The following is a 20,022-nucleotide window of genomic DNA, read 5'->3' as shown; positions in this document are numbered from 1 at the left end:
TAATCTTAGGTCTAGTATAAGGGCGAGCATCTCGATTCCGATTAGCTTGCTAGTCTGCCCTCGTTAGGCCGTAGCCTACTCGGTTGCGCATCGGGTAAAGACCTATATATCGCGGCGGCCTAGTCGCTCCTAGATAGTCCTTATTCTACGGAGCTATATAGCCTACCTAGCTATTATTCCCTATCGCCTATACTAATTTCCCTATAAGCGTTTCTAACCTACTAATTCTAGTATTCTCGGCGTTATTATTGCTATCTTCGTTATTGCCGGTATTATTCCGAGAGTTCGCTTCCCTCGGTCTTCTAGTAGACTTAGCGTTTCCTCGCTATCCCGACGTAAACAGCTTGCCTATATTAATACGGTAGTTAGGTTGCTCCGACGGCTACGGAGCCCTACCCTCGCTATTCTCTTTAGCGGCCGCTTTATTCTTAGCTCTTACGGCTTCCTAGCGGCCCTACTCGAAAGCCTCTTATAATTTTTCTTAAATCTCGAGCTCGTAGACCTCTCGTTGCTCTACGAGGGCGCGATTGAGACGAGCCTAGTCGTTCTTACGCTATATTCCCGCTCTCTCGCGTTCTTCTCGCATTTGTTAAGCAAACTATTCCTTTATTTACTATATAGCATTGCCGTTAGTAGGGGCTACGGCTCCGTTAGCCTTACCTAACATTTCTTGCTCCGGATCTAAGTCGGCGAGAGAGCTAAGAGGTAAAGTAGTAGATACGGAGATAAGGGAGCTTTCTCGTAGCGCTAGCGGGGGCTCTTTACGAAAAGAGCCGAAGTTCTTAAAGGCGTCGCCCTTAGGCGGATTAATTGTAAAGGGAACCTTACGTCTATCCGGCTTAGGGGCCGCTCCTATATCGTCTTCTACCGAAGGTTGAACCGCTTACTTCTCTAGCTTTAGAGGTATCTAAGTTTTCCTACGACGAGGACGATGTTCGTTCTCTAGAGGCTCTTTAGCGGTAGACCTAAAGTTCTCGGTCTTCTACTAGGCGAAATGCTTGCTCTTTAGCTAGTAAGCTATTAAACGGTCGACCTGTTATACCGCGGAATAAGACAGAGAGTTATTGTTAACCTAGTTGCTAATAATTTTAGAGTAAGTAGGAGGCTTAGGCGTAGTGTCCCTATCGGTAGACTTAGCGTTCTCCCTTAATACAGATCTTAATCTGCGAGGAGGGTCCGCTTCTTTAGGATCCTCTAGCTACTCGGTTATAGCGATAACGCGGAATTTTAGGTCTCCCTCTAGAAGTTTTACTAGGTACTGTCTTAGCTTAGAAAAAGCTAGGAGAGTAAAAGCCGTATAGATAAGGTAGTATCTGTCCTTAGCTAATTCGGGAAGAGTGCAATCTTCCTAGGCGGTAGGCTATAACTTAACGGAAGGTCCCCCTTAGTTCTTCGGTACTATAGACTTAGAATAATAGGCCGTTAGTTAGGCTAGTTAAGGGCTACGCGGCTTCGGTGCTCGAGTATTAAGCACGAGCGTAATTAGAATGTTAAGCGTAGTAGCGTACGTAGCAGTCGCCGTTTAGTTGTTCTAAACCTTCCTAAATTGCGGTCCCCGCTAACCTAGTATCGGGCGGACCTGCCTTCTATAAATAAGGGTGTAAATAATAGAAAAGTAAAGGCGGCGGGGTGCCGGCGACGGCGGTATACTTAGTCTATCGCCTATAGCCGCGTCGACTTATCGCTAGTAATTTCTCAACTCTTTCGCTTAGTATAGTCTAACTACTACTTTCGTCGATAGTGCGGAAAATGGCGTTAGAGTAAGTCGTTAGGATTCCTCCTAGGTACGGAGGACCTTTTACCTTAGGAGGAGGAGGGGGATAGTAAACCGTAGTTCGGATAGTCCGTTTAGTAACGGTTAGTGCGTTTTTCTTACGCTAGTACTTGCAGCGAAGCTACTATTTTGTTATGGTTCGAAACGTGGTTTTAAAGTGTGTTAATTTATGTTATGTCTATCTAGCTACGGAGGAAGTATGCCTATAAGGCGGCTAGTAGCAGCCGCCTAGGTATCCCTTCCCTCCTAGCTTCGTAATAGACCTCCTCTCGACGTTGTCGCAATCTCGCTCGTATACTAGACTGTTTCGACTATCGTCTCGTTATTACCCTTCCTAGTATAGCGCCTAGTATATATACAATGTCGGTCGGTATATTTTAAGGTTTCGTACGGTAAGTTAAGGACTTAGGAGTAGTAGATATATACTAGTAGCTATAGGGAAACACCCTTTCTTTTATAGTATCGTATCGTTAGGAATAGCTAGGTAGTAAATAGCTAGCTACCTTTTTTTTGTTTCCTAGCTATCTAACTACTAGATTTTTTTTCCTAGCTACCCTAGCTAGCCTAACTACTAGAATTTCTTTCCTAGCTACCCTAACTACCTAAATTTTGCCTTCTATACGGCGGCTCTCTCCTACTAACGGAACCGAGCTACTATACCTAACGAATCTAAGCTCGTTTTTAGTCTTAATCTATCCTCTTTCGGTATAAGACACTCGATAAGCAAATACTTAGGCCGAGTCTAACTACGAAACCTAAGACTAACTAACAGCTCTATTAACTAATCCTAATCCTCGAACTCCTTCCGCTTCTTAGTAAAGACCTTAAAGAGCGCTCGAGCTTCTTCGGGTACCTACGGAGTAGTCGAGATAAAGCCGTATCGCTAAAATAGGTAATCCTTCGGAGGCTTATATAGAGATTTAGAGAATTCTAACGCTAACCTATCCTACTAGCAGCTTAGATTCCGGATATAAGCCCTCTCTGCCTTAGTAAAGATTTTATATAGTAGTAGCACTCTACCTTCGAGAAACGCTTTCTATTTAACTGTTAGTATCTACCGGCTACGAACGCCGGCTATATATGCCGAGTATAGAATAATTACCTATATCCCTTCCTCCTATAGTAACACTTCTACCGTCCCTAGATACCTAGCCCCGATCGTATTAATCGCAAGCTACTTTGCCTTTATAGTCGTAAAGGCTTCGCTCTAATACTAATAAAGAAACTTCTACTCTATATTAAGGATATAAAGACAACTAGTCTCGATTCCAATCCTTGCTAGCTTTTCGTAGTAGCTTTAACTATGATTTTCTAGATTAATAGGACTTATACCTTAGCCCTTTACTAGTATCTCGTCTCTTTAACTATACTCGATCTACTCCTAGCGCTTATCGTCTATAGCGTTAGGCCCTAAGACTATACCTATTACTAGATCGACGTATAGTATCTCCTCGCTTTTTTTTAGTTCCTTTATTCGTAGTATCAAGCTCTATCGCGGCATCCTAAACTCTAGTATTATTGTTCTCGGCTATCTGAATATCTCCGTTACTATCGGTCGTATCGATAGAGGTAGCGGCTATAGGTCTAAATACTATTAGTTAACGTATTAAAGAAAAATATACCGGCTATAGCTACTAGCTACGGCTGCCGGCTATAGCTGCTAGCTACGGCCGCTAGCTAGATTAACTTACGCTACTAGAACTTTACGCTCGAAAACTAGCCGTAATTCTTTCCTCCTCTTAGCCTTCTCTTAGGTTGTCTTCTTATTCTAACCTTTACTTTTTTCTATAGGCGCTAGCTATCGATAGAATGCCTTATTCCGCGCCTTTCTTCTCTTATTCTTAGCTCTTTTATCCTTATTTATCTTGTCCTTTCTCTCGCGGTCTCGTACGGAATTCTTTTTCGTAGAGTACTCCTCTTTAGTCTTACGCTTTTTAGTTAGACGCTTAGGCAAAACAAACTCGCGGTCTTTAGTTCTATCTTCTATTTAGCGCGCGGCGCGCTTCTCTCTTACTATTATAAGGGAAAGGGGCGGGGGCGTAGCGTATAGTAGTTATTGTCGGTATAGGTATAGAGGAAGAAGTTAAAAGTATAAGAATATCGCGAAGCCCTAATTGTTGCCGCCTATATAACGTTATATAGGTAAGCTTTCGCAACTACGGCAACTACGCCTCGGCAATAGTAACTACGCCCTAGCAACGGCAACTACGCTCTAGCAACGGCAACCACGCCCTAGTAACGGTAATAAAGCGTAGTAAATACAACCTAGTAACTATTATAGCCGGCAATCGTAGCCGGCAGTCGAATAAGAGTGTCCTTATAGCAAAACTATGCCCTAGCAACGGCAACTACGCCCTAGCAATAGCAACTACGCCCTAGCAACGGCAAAAGAGCGTAGTAAATGTAACAGAGTTACTATTATAGCCGGCAATCGTAGCTAGTAGTCGAATAAGAGTATCCTTATAGTAAAACTAATATAGTCTCTAGTTTAAACTAGGAATCTATATAGTTCGAAAAAACCAAACCGGAACTAGAGAGCTAGTTCGCTGCTAAGAAACTAAACTATATACGTTTAGTAGTTCGGAAACCGAACTACTACGGGGTCTAGCTCTAGGATAGGACATCGAGATATAGGACCCTATAGAGGTACGAGAACGCAACGAAGAGCTCTAGGAGATAGTAATAGAGGCAATTCTAGCTTGCGTAATAGAGCCTATAATAGTAGTATAGCTTACCGAGGCCGTTCCTATAGCGTTCCTAAGTATAAAGACCGTACTAGACGCTAAGTTCGCGTAGGAGTTACTAGAAGCTAACGTCGGTATAAGCCTTACCGAGGTAGGCGACGCGTTTATTCTAATTTCTAAAAGCAGGTTAGAGGCGAAGCTTCGCGTAATAGAAACTACCTACTTTAACAACGAGTATAATCTAGAATAGTACGTCGTAGCGAACGACCCTAAGGCTAAAATACTCGAGTAAGTATATAACGAGGAGACCGAGTATAACGATGCCCTAGCCCCTATCGACTACGACTCCCTAGTATACGAGAACCCTAACGACGGCGACGACTCTCTAGTACGTAAAAACTCTTACTATAGCGGCGACTCTCTAGTACGCTAAAACGCTAATAATAGCGACGACTCTCTAGTACGTTAAAACGCTAACGATAGCGACGACTTATAGTACGGCGATTAGAACGACGGTAAGCGATAGTAATACCCGATCCTAGATAGCGTCGATATAAATAGAGACATTCGAGATGCTATAAAATTATTAGGCGCCTACTAGCGCACCGCCGCCCTCTTATATATAACGACGGTAAACGCTATTAAAGCCGCTATAAAGAAAGACAATAATACTATCGAGCGTTTAGTAACGATAGACAACTTAGCCTATATAGGACGAATTACGCTCTAACTAGTATACGAATACTATTTCCTTAGCTCGGCATATAAGACTACTTATATAAACGAGTACTTTAAGGAATTAATTAGCGACTTTTACCCTACTCCGGTATCTAGTATAGACCTACGTAGTAGGCTCTAAGCTATATTCGACTACGTCTAAGGATACTATAGAGGCCCGCTAGTTTTAGGACTAACTCTATTACTCTATACGCTACTATAGATACGTATAGTAGTAGAGCACGACGCCGACCCCCTAGCTACTAACTATAAAAACGAGATATTAGGCGCGCCTACCGATTACGCCGAGCCTACTAATAACGCCGATTCTACTATCTCTACTAACTCTACTAACGATACCGACGCCGAGGACAATTAGGGCTCTATATAAGCTAATACTAAGGACGCTAACGTTAAAGACTCTATATAAGCTAAGGACTATATCGATAACGCTAGCGACGTATCTACTATCGACGACGCGATAGGATAAAAGAAGGACGACGATAAAAAGAACGCCTTAATAGATATAGAGGAGAACAAGTAGCGCTATAGAGCGGCTAGAGCAGCTAAGAAGAATAAGAGTAAGGCAGTCGAGGACGACAATTAGAAAGACGCCCTAGCTATTATAGATAAGAAGAAGGTACGCCGTAGAGCGGTTAATATAAATAAGGATAAGAACTTCTAGCGCTCTAGTATATAGTATACTAGTATAGAAGACTAGTTAGAGTCGTAGTACTAAGCTAACATAGCAGTACTAATATATAATACGCTAGGATTTAAAACAATAGATTATATACTACCGATAGGCACCCGCTTATCCGACTTCAAATTAGGAATAATATACCGCAAGGTTAATAATACGACTATCGGCCTAAAGGAGCTAGGGATATAGTATACGTACTCCGTCGAAGTATAGGGATATCTACGCTCTAAGCGTAAGCTAATCGGTCTGCTATACCTATACTACGAGTAGTATCCGGACAGCATATGTAAGATTGCCGCTATTGCGTATCGTACTATACTTATAGGCAGCGGCACCTTCCGCTATAAGGCCCTAGATTAGGTTACTTAGACGCATATCGATAGCGCGAGTAACTAGGCAATAATTACGACTATAATACCTCTAGATATCGAAGGCGAGACTAAGCTAGTTACCTCGTTACGCTAATAGTAGGCGCGCTAGCGAAAGTACTATAAGGACCTAAACTACGACCTATATAAGAAGTAGCTCTAGATCGTTTCCTCGTTTTACCTTACCTTTAAGGCCGCTACGGTAGAGTAGCTAACGGAAATCGACGTCGTAGCTATCCTAGACTACGTCCTTAAAAACATATAGGCCTATAATACAGCTAATAAGGACGGTACGCTAACAGATATCGCGCTCGACTATTTCCTCCGTATAGCGCATCTTTAGCTATAAATAGGCCGTATGCCGCGCGTAGACCGCGATTAGGTTACTACCTATAATAAGAAGGGCCTACTACTAGAAGACATTAAGTACGATTACGCTACTAAGGACGCAGATCCGGTAAAGCTATACCGCGGACTAGGGCGTATAGGCATTATAGAACGATACTAGTCGCTTACCGACGAGTAGCGCGCTAACCTATACCTCTGCCTACCGGACGAGCTCGCTATAGCTATTAAGTTTAAGACTCTCGTTAGCACTATAGCCGCTAACGAAGTAGTATAAGCACTAGCTACGCCGTAGCTATCGGAGAAGCGTAAGACCAAATCGCGGTATAGCGCCGCTAGCGCTAGTACTCTCGCCCTAGCCTCTAAGGGCAAAGGCAAGGCTATCTTTATACTAAAGGGCAAGGACAAGAAGAAGCTACTAAAAATCTAGACAAGCTAACTCTCCGTATGCGCCTTATCCCTACTAGCCTCGGTACCCGCCTCTATACCTGTACCTAAGACGCTAAAGTAAGTATAGTACGTCGGCGTATAGAAGATATAAGACAAGAGCGGAGCGAAGCGTAAGCGGACTAGTACTAATATCGGCGAGATATCTAACTAGAAGAGACGACGCTAATACGCAAACTTCTTAACTAGCTCCGATACTAAGGCTATACTAAAGTCGGCTACTAAGAAGACGCGCGCCGAGCTCGTAGACTTAGACTAAAGAATAGAGGTAAAATACCCTAATATATATAAATACGACATATAGTAGGCAAGGAAAACGGAGGTCGAGAAGGAGTACAGGTACAGCTGCCTTAGTACGCTAGCTTTCGTTCTATCGGACGGGGGTACTATTACGGTAGGCATAGAACGCCGGGCCTATATATACTTCCGTAGGACCGTAGATACCTTGCTAATACTATACTATTGCCTAACTACTAATCGTCCCTTATATAACATAAGTCGTATATAGTATATAGTAGATAGTAAGTAATTAATAGCGGTATAGAGCGGTATAGAGGTAATCGTTATACGAATTCGGAGGGAGAAGTAGTACTCGTTTAGAGGATAGTTTACTATATAAATATCGACTCTAAGAAGTAGTTAGTCTCTCGCGTTATTAGTCTATATAACTATAGTATTATAAGACACTAATACGTCTACTTCTTAGCTAAAGACGCCTACTACTAGGCCTCGTAAACGAGCTATAACTAGTACTACTCTAGCTACTACTATAAAGGATAATAAGTAGGCTCGGACTATACTATAGTACTAGACTTTAGAGCAGAATAAGTACTTTCTTAAGCAGTTAATCGAGCTAAGGAAGGTTAGAAGAGGTACCGAAGCTAATAACTTTAAGATCGACGACTTAAGGCCTCTCGCTAACCTATTAAACTAGAAGTTTAGTACTAATCGCAATACCGACGCCTTAAAGAATAGATAGTCGACAATTAAGCGAGATTAGAGTATATAGATTACTTATTTAAAGTATATTAGTAGGTAGAATAGCATACCGCTAATAGCCGAATCGGACGTAGAAAACGTCTATTTCGAAGAGAACCCGAAGTATACTCCCTTCCGCGACGAATTGCTAGAGTATTAAAAGTTAATAGACGAGTTAATCGGCTAAGATATAGCTATAGGCGATAATATAGCTACCGTAGAAGAGTTAGCGGAAAGTAGTATAAGTAAGAAGTCGGAGGTTAAGAGTATAGGCGAGCTCGGTAAGGCTATTATAAGGCCGTTTACTAAGGAATAGCTACTAGTTCTACGAGCGGCGAAGGTGCAAGATAAGCATTAAAAGAAGATATAGAAGGAGGCCGATTGTATCTATAAAAAACAGGACGAGGCGAGTAAGGCAAATGCTAATACTACGAGGTCGATATAGAAGGCATTCGAGCCGCTAGTACTAATAGTAGCGGAGGTTATAAAGGAAGGAAAGGAAGATCGGATTATAGCGAGGAAATTAGCTAAAGAACAGCGTATCGAGTAGATTGCTACTACTAGCGCTACTACTAACGCCGGTACTACTATTAGTAAGGTTACGAAGCGCCTATTAGATAAGAAGACATAGGAGAAGATAGATATACTAATAGCAAACTGTATACTATTAGTCCGCGAGTATACGAAGAAGAATAGTAAATAAAACTATACTAAAGTCGCTTGTAGTATAAACTAGGCGTAGTTCGAGGAGTATTTCCTTGCTATATTAACGGATCTACGGTCTAACGATTAGTAGAATAGATATCTACAGGGTTTAGACGGTAGATATATACTAATAGGGTATAGATAATGTATTGTTATTATTAAGAAGGATTAGAAATAGTAGAAGAAGCTATAGAAGTTGTATTATATTAAACGTTATATATATAGGTTCTAGGTATTAGGACGACTTTTCGATGTAAATACACGCTAACGTCTATACTATTAATTTGTATAAAGGTGTTATTAATTTTTACTAGCAAATATTAGTTACGTATAGGCGTTTGCATATATAAGAAAACGACATCCTATTAACTCGAACTCTAATAATGCTAAGACTAAGCGATTTATACCCTACTAGCATTTCGATAGAAGCGATAGTAAAGTCCGAATATAACGCCTCGAACGTAGAAACAGCGCTCCTTACTAAATTCCTTACTAAAAACAGGTCCCCGCTATTTACCTTTATATCTAGCGACTACCTCTACTCTCTACTATATTCTTCGCTATACTCTAACTAGTGCTTCTTGCTTCTACGCCCTTATATTAAGACCTGTCCTTATTTAATACGTATTATAGTCCGTAAACATCTACTACGCTATCCTATCGCGAAAGTCTACGTAGTATTTGTCGTTAATAGCTTTATTACCGTACTTCTCGTTATCTAGATAGACCTCCGCCGTTGTATTAGCGTCCCTCGCCGTATTTAATTTAGCTTTAGTAGGTACTAAATGTAGCTCCTTCGAGAGCGGTTATCGGCTATCGGAAATAATAAAATTATAGACAATAGTATAGGCGATAATAAAGCGGTTTTACTAAGCTATCGACTAGCTATTTAGCCTATATTTAATAATCTTAAACCGGCGGTTTAAGATACTAAATACTCTCTCGATATAGTTGCGAAGCTAAGCGTAGCGGAGGTTAAATAACTCCTTATAATTCTCGGGTCTTACTTCTACCTTACCCTACTCTCGGAGGTAATATCTCGTCCTTTAGTATAGTATAAAAAGGCGTAGATCTTTAAAGGAATAACTACCGTCGGCGAGGTAGAAGTATCTATCTAGTACCTCGAAACCTAACTAATAGGCCTTCCTTAATATAGTACTGTCGGTCGCTAAGCCCTCGTAACCTAGTATAATAAATAGGAAGCGTAAGGACGAGTCGTAAGTAGCTATTATATTCTAAGCGATAAATCCCTTCCGATACCGCTATAGATTAGTATTAATCTTCCGTAGACTAGTAATTAATAACGTACTATTAAGGGCGCCTATAACACCCTTAAAGTATAGCTAAAACTTGCTACTATCTTTACCTTCTGCCTACGCCGGTTTCTTAGTATAATCTAGAAGCTTTATCTACCGCTTAGTAATACGATATACGCACTTCGAAACCTCTCGTACGATATACGCCGCTATATCTCTTAAGATACCGAAGTCGTTAGCTAACTCTAAGTAGGTACTATTATAGCTAATATATACGAGAAATATAACTACTCTTACCTCTACTAAATACTTCTTAGACTCTAATCTACCGTATTCCTTTAATTCCTCGATTAACGATAGTAATACCGGTTGCCTAAGGCGCGTTCTTTCTAGACAATATCGTAACGGTCTATTTAATACCTTAAATACCTCTTTCTCGAATTTATTACGCTCTATCTAAGTCGTCGCGCGGCCGCTCGGTCGATAGTGCTCGCGCCTTTAAAATCGCGGTATCTCTTCGAGGAAGAATAGCGGTACTACTAAGACCGCCGCTACTACTAGAATAACCGCTAATAATCGTTCTATTATTAACTATACCCTTATAATTGCTATACTATTAGAAATACGGCTTTAAAAGAGGTAGATATAGCGGCGGCGCGCCGGAAGTCTACTTAGCGTACGGATAGCTATAAAACTACCTCGAGAGCCGGTTTTATAGATCTTACTATATATAGTAATATATTAGCGAGAGCGAGATACCTACGATTATAAACGTTCTACGGTTCTATCGTTAACTATACCCTTATAATCGCTATACTATTGGAAATACGGCTTTAAAAGAGGTAGATATAGCGGCGGCGCGCCGGAAGTCTACTTAGTATATAGATAGCTATAAAACTACCTTAAGAGCCGGTTTTATAGATCTTGCTATATATAGCAATATATTAGCGAGAGCGAGACACCTACGATTATAAACAACGGTTACAAGCGGACAATATTAGTTATCAAGAGTTAGCGATAATCGGTTATACAACTACAGTGGATAACCGCCATAATCGGTGGCAAGCATACGCGGCCTCAGCTCCAAATTGAGCTCCCCTGTCATCAAGACATCTTCGGCAGCAGCAGCTCAATCGCTTCTCTCTTCTCCCTACACATCGCCACCGACATCGTCTTCACCCACACAGCCATCTAGAAACCGCCGGGAGGCTCGGAATCGTGATGCCGCCGTGTCTTTGCCCAAGTTACCGTCTCACCAGCATTGATGCCCGCGGAGCTGCCGGGAAGTGCAATGCTTGCAAGGCTGCCCACGATACAGGGCATATGCATTATGCATGAGCGCAAACAAGCTCGAAGCCTGCACATACTCGGCTACCATCAAGTTTCAGTAAGCTTCCAACCACCTTCTATTCGTGCGACTCACTCTCTTTCTCTCTCTCGCTTATGTCTGTCTTTCGTTGCGCAATACATTCGTTGCTGGAGTTTGTGAAAAGAGGTGGAAGAGAGACATTGTACGTGCAGGAATCGAGAATGCCAGCCCCGACTCGAAGCTGAAGATACCAAGACCGAGCTCGAGTGCACCGCCTTCCCAGCCACTAAGACGCATCGCAAAGGAGCGCCGAGGAGTCGCCATGATGCTGTCGCACAGCACAGTGCGGAGGCGCGCACCGATCCCCTCGATCCTCCTCGTCTGGAGCATACTATCCTCGTTGGCCGCGACCACGACAGCTCAAGAGATCAATAACTTCACAGGCTCGCTGCAGATTGTCAACGGCAATGGGGTGTACAGCGGCACGAGCGGAGGCGGAGGCAGTGATGGTACAGCAACAGGTGCCGTTCAAGCGCAATGTCCTGCGAACTTTCCTGTGAGCTGTACCAACATCCAGCAACCCAGCTAGTAAGTACGATCAGCGCACTTGCAGCTTTCAATGTGGCACTTTTCAGGTCCAATCTACGAGCGCTGCGCTACATTCGTTACAGGAAGATGGAGAGCTGACAAAGGCACCAGCTGCTGTCCATCTGGCAACTACTGTCAATGGGCGAATTCGGTTGTCGCATGCTGTCCGAATGGCAAGACATGTTCTGGCTCCGTTCAAGCGCCGACGACCACATACTATCAGGAAGCATCGACCATATACCAGCACCCCGGCACCACAGTCTACGTAGCAGGCGGCGGAGGCATTGTTACGACGCAGAGCCCAGTCACGGTGCAGACAGTTGGCTACGCCGGAGGTGGATATTGCTCGACTCTTGTGGCTGTTGGACCAGGATTGCCAACGACCGGGAGCGGTAGCTGTGGCACCATTCTTATTGTAGAGGCAGACGCCATCAGACGAAGTGTGCTGAAGGCTGGCAAGATGTTTGCCATGTTGCTGGCATTGCATTTAATGGGTGGGTTGATCTTGATGAGACGATGAAAGGCATGATGGAAGGGCATTGCAGAGGGAGGATATTCCGAAGACAGCTTCCATAACGACAGTGCCTACGACGGCGTATATAGAGTACAGAGCGTTCAAGAGCTCCGTCGCTCCCGGATAGACACGCCGAAACGGTGTGAGTTCAACATCTACAAGAATCCTCTCCGACCGCACTTCTCAGCGTTCCCTCAGTCGTCGCCAGCTCAACACTGAAGTGGGAAAGGAAAGGACATGTGTACTGCCGTCGTCGTACAATGATTTGGGCCACGTGGAATGACGTAGGCGGCTCGTCATATGTGCGAGACAGGTGAATCTTGGAATGTGCAGACCAGCCAGACAATTTGACCTTTTCACACTGCTGAGACATGCTAGAAACGATCCTCCCACAATGGAGCCTTTCGTCGCTCGCTGGATCGTTCGGGCAGCTCCGCGGGCCACCAATTTCGCCGCGACGCGTGCATCGGCCTTCCGGAGAGCTCGAGCGCGTGTGACAAGCACCATGCCGGCATCGCCATCGCCGCCACCACCACCGATAGCAGCTCTTTCATCCGCGACACGACACGAACGCGCTTTCTCGACCTCGAACACGGCGCAAATACGAGAAAAGACAAAGCCATACGACACTCAGTCAGCAGCAGACAGCTCGTATTCGCAGCCAGCGACTGGCCTTTCACAGCATGTCACGAAAGCAGAAAAGGACCACTTCAGCAAGGTGGAAAGGCAAAGCAAAGCGATGCAGTCGCGCAGCCCATGGATGCGAGACGGCTCTGATGTCCCTCCTGTTCAACGAAATCGAAGCGCCGGGGCGATGACCAAAGGAAAGCTTTTGACCACACCATCACGCATGCTGAAGCTCATCCTCCCTCTGACAACGAGAGATCATAACAATGATCGCAAAGATGTGGAACCTTTGGCCTTGTTGGTCCATCCGCAGCAGCCATTGAGCTACCTCGAACGTCTGATCCAGAGTGAGCTGCCATTCTACGATGAGGAGAAGAGCGGGAAGCAGCGACCTCCAAACATTACTTTTCGTGCAGAAGACAGTATGGAGGGCTCAGTCGGAGAGGACGAGGCGACTGAAGAACGGCAGGCACGACGTGAAAAGAAAGAGGACGATGTTGAGGATGCCGATGAAGAAATGGTCGATGGCAAGCGGCAGAGAACTGGTGTCATCCGCGGAAGCACGAAGGGTGGCCCAAAGTCGCACGAAGAGCCTGGACATCCTCCGCGACCAAACTTCGTCAAGTGGAGTCCGAGCACCGAGATTGGAGATTTCATTCGTGATGCGGCGAGAGGAAAGGAATTCGCAGTGGACATTGAGGGAGCCCCTGAGGCTATTTGTGTTGGAGTTCCAAGCTTCAATGACCGCACATACTATTTGAGAATGCGCCTGCGGAAGACTTCGGCCCGTATATCCAGTATGGCGCAGCTGAAGAGTGAATGCGACGAATTGGCGCATCGTGGTGCGAAGAATGTGGCAAGACTGGGTTTTGCTGGCTTGATCGGTTGGTGGGGAGCTGTGAGTGATATTCCATGAGCTGAGATGCTACATTGACTGACGTACATGCAGGTGTATTATTTGACTTTCCTCACAGATCTAGGCTGGGATGTCATGGAGCCTGTGACCTATCTCGTCGGTCTTTCTGGTTTGATCGGCGGTTACATGTGGTTTTTGTACCACAATCGCGAAGTGAGCTACAAGTCAGCCATGAACTTTACTGTATCAAGACGGCAGAGCCAATTGTACCAAGCCAAAGGGTTTCATCTGCCTAAGTGGGAGATGTTGATTGATGAAGGAAACAGGTTAAGGAGAGAAATCAAGATGGTCGCTGAGGAATACGATGTCGACTGGGATGAGACCAAGGATGAGGGTGACGAGAAGGTTAGGGAGGCTCTTAGAAAGGAGAGAAAGAAGAAAGAAGCTGGAAATAAGGAGAAGGAGAAAGATGGCGAAGAAGAGAAGGATGATTGAGTCTCGCATAGCTGATTGAACCGACAGATTGTACAGACTTGTATCCAGCATACCGCCTGACCCCAATGCTCACTCGTGGGATGTTGGCAAGACAACAACACACCTTTTTGTTCTTCAGACCCGGCGCGCGCGCCATGGGCTGATGAACAACCATCGCCCGCCTGGACCGCAAGCAGTCTCGAACGAACGCGAATGGGGAATACCCGAAGTGCAATGGGATTTCTTTTGCGGACTCGGCCGGTTAGTCTCGGGTCAAGCCTCCTCATCGAACTGGAGCCGGCGTGAGCGACTCTAAGTCGTAATCCAGCACAACTTACAATGACCTGAGTGCGCACCAGTCCTTTACCCGCCGATCAGCGCTCGAGTGCGGGACACATCCACGCCTGTCGTGGAGGACCTGCGCTCAGGCATCTTGATGTTGTTCTGGTGGAGGTGTCGCTTGTTCACCACAATCGATGTCGATGTGGCAGAGGTTAAAAACTCGTAAGAGCTTCACTGCATTGTAACAGTGGCGGCCGATCGGAGCAGCCCACTCACTGATCCTTTTGATTCCTCAGCGGCCTTGCGAATATTGACTTTCGAACGAGATATGCTCCCACAAGAGCGCTGCTGTGTCTCATATTTCTTCGAAGATGATTTCCAGAGAGCCAGTCGTTGGTTTGCTCAATGACAGCGCAGAAAGACTTTTGGTGCTGTCATAACTACACAGCTAGCAATTTGCAGGCTGATAGATGTGTTTCCTTCGCTCGCTCCGCCTCCTTCATCCACCCACAGGACTTCCGAATTCAATGATGTCGCTGCAACGAGGACACTGTATCGGCGATGCGGCGAGAAACGATCGCTTCATGACGACCATCGCAATCAATCTAGACCTTATGGTGTATCCAAGAGTTCCGAGCACAGGAAAAGCATCTCAGGATTTTATCCGCCATCTATTCTCGGGTAAGGGGGACACAGAAATCCTGACCACCGAAACCACCGAGCTGACCACCGAATTGACTAATCGGAGAAAGCCGTAATGGTCCGTACGCAGGTTAGTGCGCGCGCTCGGCTTAAACAAGCTCGACTTTCCGAAAGCAACCCTTATTCCTTTCCCCTACTATAGCAGCTTCTACTAGCGTTAGTCTATTTAGAATCCAATCTTAATCTATTCTAACTCGATTCGCTAATCTATTCAAACTCGATTCTACTATAGCCCTATCTTAGAAGCTTATTAATAACAAAGACTACCTCGTATATATCGATACGGCGGGCAAGAATATAAAACTATTAGTAAGTCCTTTTATTATTCTATTAATATTTATTTCTAATTGCTTTTAAGGCTTCGAGGTATTTAAGTTAGTCGTAGACGAAAATACCTTCTTAGACGACGACTAAATTCTAGTACTAGGCGAGGTAATCTATCGCGTTACCGCTAGTAAGGATAACGATATATATTTAGTAAGTTTTTTCTAATCTAAATGCATTAGCAATAGTATCTAATTGGTTTTAGTATAAGCTATTCTAAGACTTCTCCGCCCTTCTCGCCTATATACGTACAAATACCGATAAAGGTAGATATAGTCTTATATTCGAGAAGAGTAAAGGTTAAGATAGATAGAAGGCGAAGAAAAAGGCTAAGGGTATATAATACTAATCGGAATGGTTTCGGAAACGTTTAAATATAGGCTAATTCTATTTAGAATAGTATCGTAAGGTAGCTGTCGCTACTAACAACGCCTATATTAACGAAACTAAGAAGGCGGCAAGTACGCTAAAGCCGAAGACGCTAAAGAAGGCTGCTAATACTACCCTAAAGAAGGCAGATAGGATCGGTATGTTATTAGTTTTAGAATAGTTTAAGAAAAAGTACTAATAGTTTCTTATTCGTTTTAGAAAAGCCTACTACCCTACGTAGCTTACGCTCGTCTAAGAAGAGTAAGGCTAAGGCTAAGTTCGCGGCTAACCTCGACGACATTATTTCGGGCAGAGAGACCTTGTAAGTAGGGTTTTTTTAGTATAGTTAGCGTAGCGTTAGAGTTAGGAGATACCCTTCTAATACTAATAAGAAAGCAATAAGTACTATTAAACTATTCTCAAACTAATAAGAATCTAATAATAGTCCTCGGGCTTTCTTAATAATTTTAGATTTAAATGATTTTTTACTAACTTTTCTTAGGGGCGGTAAGGCTAAAGGATCTCGGTTAGTAAAAGCAACGGGTTATAATACTAAGTCTTTAAATGCCTCTGTTTCTATACTTAATTTAGTACTAATAAATTATAGGTCTAATCGAGATAAAACGGCTATATCTTCGAAAAATCCGATACCTCGAGAAAGAACCCTGTCGATAAGTACTAACAATAGCGACGCTAACGAGGACGACGAGGAATCGGAATAGTTAGGACTAAGTCCTATAGCGGTACGGCCTAAGAGTCCTATCGCTATCCGGAAATCGAGTCCGATAAAAAGGTTTGTAATTAGAATGCGAATCTATTTAACCTACGACGGTAGAAATACGCCTTAAAAAAATTAACCTTGCTTATAAGACTGCTCCGGACGATAAGAATAAAACTAAAGAGTCGCGACGGCGGTAAGTAATAATCTTCGTTTTATCCTATCTATCGTCGACCTCTTACTAATATTTCTAGTATTTCTAAATCGTATAAATTAGCGCCGATAGTAATTTCTTCGGATAAGTCGGAGGGCTCGGTCTATAACCTAGAGGAAGAAAACCCCCTCGGGGACCTCGAGAAGCTCGCGGTATCCGCTTCTAAATAGAATGCGATAAATGCCCCGTCGGCGCCTTCTCGCAATCCGAAACTAATAATATCCGTTTCGGATTCTAATGTTAAGCGAGAGCCTAGTACCGAACCCCCCCCGGCTTAGCCCCCGAAAAGGCCTACGCCCGAGCCTTCGATTAATCCGCCTATTACGCCTACGCTACTAGTCCGGATAGCCCCTCCGCCTAAGCTAGTACTAGCTTAGCAGCCCTTATATCCTCGATAGGGATTTCCCGATCTATAGCCTCTCTCTTATAGTTCTATTCGAGTGCCTAGATATAAGCGAGGAAACGCGGTAAGCCTACTCTTATTTATATCTCAAACGATTGCAAGTCTATTCTTATTCTATTTAGATTAATTTCGGGAGCGCTATCGGTCTTCTACGTTAGTAGGGATAGCACGATCGCTGTCCGACCTGTTTACGAAACGGATAGACCTAAGACCTCTTCCGTAGCTATAAATACCGAGTATTATTTTAAGATCTCGCGGACGATAGCTTAAGGGCTCTTAGAGCGGTAACGAAGGAATAAGAATAGAATAAGAATAGTATAAGAATGGAATAAGAATAGGATGTAAATAGAATAGCGGGGGAGTTCTAGGCGGGTTAAGAATCTTATAGAAGTGAATACTAGTAGTTATAATTATTTTTGTATTACAGTCTAAATCGTTTCCTATACTAATCTAAATCCTTTAATATACTAATTACAAACCTTTCTCTCTTATCTGTTCTTTTAATACTATTTCCTCGCAAAGGAGATCTAGCATCTCTCGTTTCGCCTTATTCTACCGTTCTAGAAGCTCTACGTCGATCGGCGGTATATCGTCGCTAGTCGCCGGTATACTCGGTAGTGTCGGCGTACTAGTTACTTTACGTAAGGCTAGACTTTCCTTCGCTCGTAACGATAGCGCCGAACGACGCCGCTTTAGTGTCTAAGTACTACTCGGTTCTTCGGCGACGATTGCATCCTTATTAAATTCTCGTTCTGTTCTCTTTTCTATCGCATCCCGTTTACGATAGCGGTTCTCTAGATAGGGAAGTTAATGTTATTCCGATACTATTCGAATAACGATTACTTATACTATATTAGTGTTTACTCTTCGTTGCTAACGAGTATACGGAGTAAGCCCGCTATATTAAACGAACGCTATAGGACTCGATGTTTTTTATAGATATTAGAGTCTTTCGATTTAAGATAGTAGCGCTATTTCAATATTATTGCTTTGTTAAACTAATCGGAAACCTTTTAGAAAGCTTTAATATACGCATTAATCGTAGGTAGAATTTCCCGATGCTTTCTAGTATAGTACCCCTGTTTCCCGGCTAACTCGATTGTATTAGTATAGTATCTAATTGTCCGCTAAGTTGCCTTAGGAATATTTAAGAAGGCGGGTACTAGGCTATAGCGGATATAGCGATAGAGCTTATACCTAGCCTACCTTGCTACTTTCTCGTTTAAATAACCTAGCGATAGGATTTATTTTAGATTCCAATCTAAAAGCTTTCTCACTTACCTGCTAAAGCTTTAACTTCCTTAATATAAGCCTCTTTTAATTTCAATCTACGGATACTATCTATCCGAGCGAAAAGGATCGATCGATCGTATAGGCTCTCGTTCTAAATAGCCTTATTAATGTTCCTCCGCTAATAGATTACGCAATAGAGGATAATATATTCGAGTTGCACCCTCTAATCGCGGTTTTAATAGTCAATTTCTTAAAGATAAAGTCCTAAGCCTAGAAGAAGCGTTTGTTATCGCAATGTTATCGTAATATTATTACTATAAGAATGCTTTCTTATATCTTTAGCCTGCTTTAAGTTTAGGTCGGTTACGACCGCTCGAATTCCTTTACCGTAGATATAGTGAAAGGTTACTACCGTTCTAGTAACCTTACGTATCCTTCCGAAGACTTGCGTAAAGAAGTTCTAGTATATAGACTCGGATTCTCTACGGACGTAGGCTCGGGCGAAGATAAGGACTAAGAATGTATTTAGAATAGAATAATATTTAAATAGCATCGGAATGCGAATTACTTACGAATAGTTCGCTCTTTATCCTATCGTCCGAGAATTACTTCGTTTATATTCTTTTCCTTAATACGTTAGAACGATATATCGACCTCGAAGGTATCGAAGGAAAGGAATAGCGACGCCTACTCTACGAAGAATATAATAGTTATACACTCTTGTTCTGTCTACTATATACCCTAAATATATTGCTAAATCGAATGTTAGTAGAATCGGATTGCTTTAACAAAGTAATGTAAATCGAATATAAATCGGATGTAAACGGAATAACAATCGAATAGGAATCGACTTACTTACCGTTTCGGGGTTCTTCCGCTCGATATTATACTTAAATTAGACTCTATTTATCGTCGTTCCGTCTAGGTAATAAATAAGCTTTTGTCGTCGGATTTCCCGTCTAATGTTATTAGTATTCTCTAGACTAAGATAAATTTCACTAAGGGCGTAAACCCCTTTATCTCGGAGGTACTGCTATAGGGCGAACGTCTAAAGGAAGACGGCTTATCCCGTTCTAATTAGTTTCTTAACCGTTTGCTATACGATTCTTATTTGCTTAATATATATAGTATTATCGAGCCCGAGAACACATTAACTAGCGAGGCTACTATATAGTTAGTAAAGGTAATTAAGGGAAAGAAAAATGGCAGCGAACAATTAGAGACGAAGGGAAGATAGTTAAGAAGGAAGGGAGGACGAATAGAAAGTACTATATACTAGGGCAGAGGAGGTACTAAAGGCGGAAGATAGAAGAACCCCTAAGAGGGTATATAGGATAATAATCTTAGAACTCCTTAGAGGACTGAAAGCAATCTACAACTAGGCGAGCTACGTAATTATAAAGGTAGCTAATATAGTCGTAGCAAAGATTAC

The 20,022-nt window shown here is 43.1% G+C and overlaps 2 protein-coding genes across 2 annotated transcripts; both read left to right on the top strand.

Annotated features, from left to right (window-relative positions):
• The first annotated feature begins 11,410 nt into the window (after window positions 1-11,410).
• Window positions 11,411-12,561, top strand: MYCFIDRAFT_210858 (uncharacterized protein). Its single transcript, XM_007926792.1, has 2 exons — window positions 11,411-11,874; window positions 11,986-12,561. The coding sequence occupies exons 1-2, from the start codon at window positions 11,609-11,611 to the stop codon at window positions 12,392-12,394; spliced, it is 675 nt and encodes a 224-aa protein (XP_007924983.1). The 5' UTR covers window positions 11,411-11,608; the 3' UTR covers window positions 12,395-12,561.
• Window positions 12,562-12,893: 332 nt separating this feature from the next.
• MYCFIDRAFT_152576 (uncharacterized protein) lies at window positions 12,894-14,366 on the top strand (the record flags this gene model as incomplete). The annotated part of the gene is made up of 2 exons (XM_007926791.1): window positions 12,894-13,913; window positions 13,965-14,366. 2 exons carry the CDS (start codon window positions 12,894-12,896, stop codon window positions 14,364-14,366), a joined length of 1,422 nt encoding a protein of 473 aa, XP_007924982.1.
• Between the last annotated feature and the right edge of the window lie 5,656 nt (window positions 14,367-20,022).

This window comes from Pseudocercospora fijiensis, assembly GCF_000340215.1.
Source record: "Pseudocercospora fijiensis CIRAD86 unplaced genomic scaffold MYCFIscaffold_3, whole genome shotgun sequence".
NCBI lineage: Eukaryota > Fungi > Ascomycota > Dothideomycetes > Mycosphaerellales > Mycosphaerellaceae > Pseudocercospora > Pseudocercospora fijiensis.
This window is presented reverse-complemented; position numbering and strand designations above follow the sequence as displayed.

Bases quoted from the DNA above. Each gene is read 5' to 3' on its own strand.
- MYCFIDRAFT_210858 (XM_007926792.1), top strand. From the start codon at position 11,609: ATGATGCTGTCGCACAGCACAGTGCGGAGGCGCGCACCGATCCCCTCG. The intron at 11,875-11,985 runs GTAAGTACGATC...CAAAGGCACCAG, and splicing joins AACATCCAGCAACCCAGCTA to CTGCTGTCCATCTGGCAACT.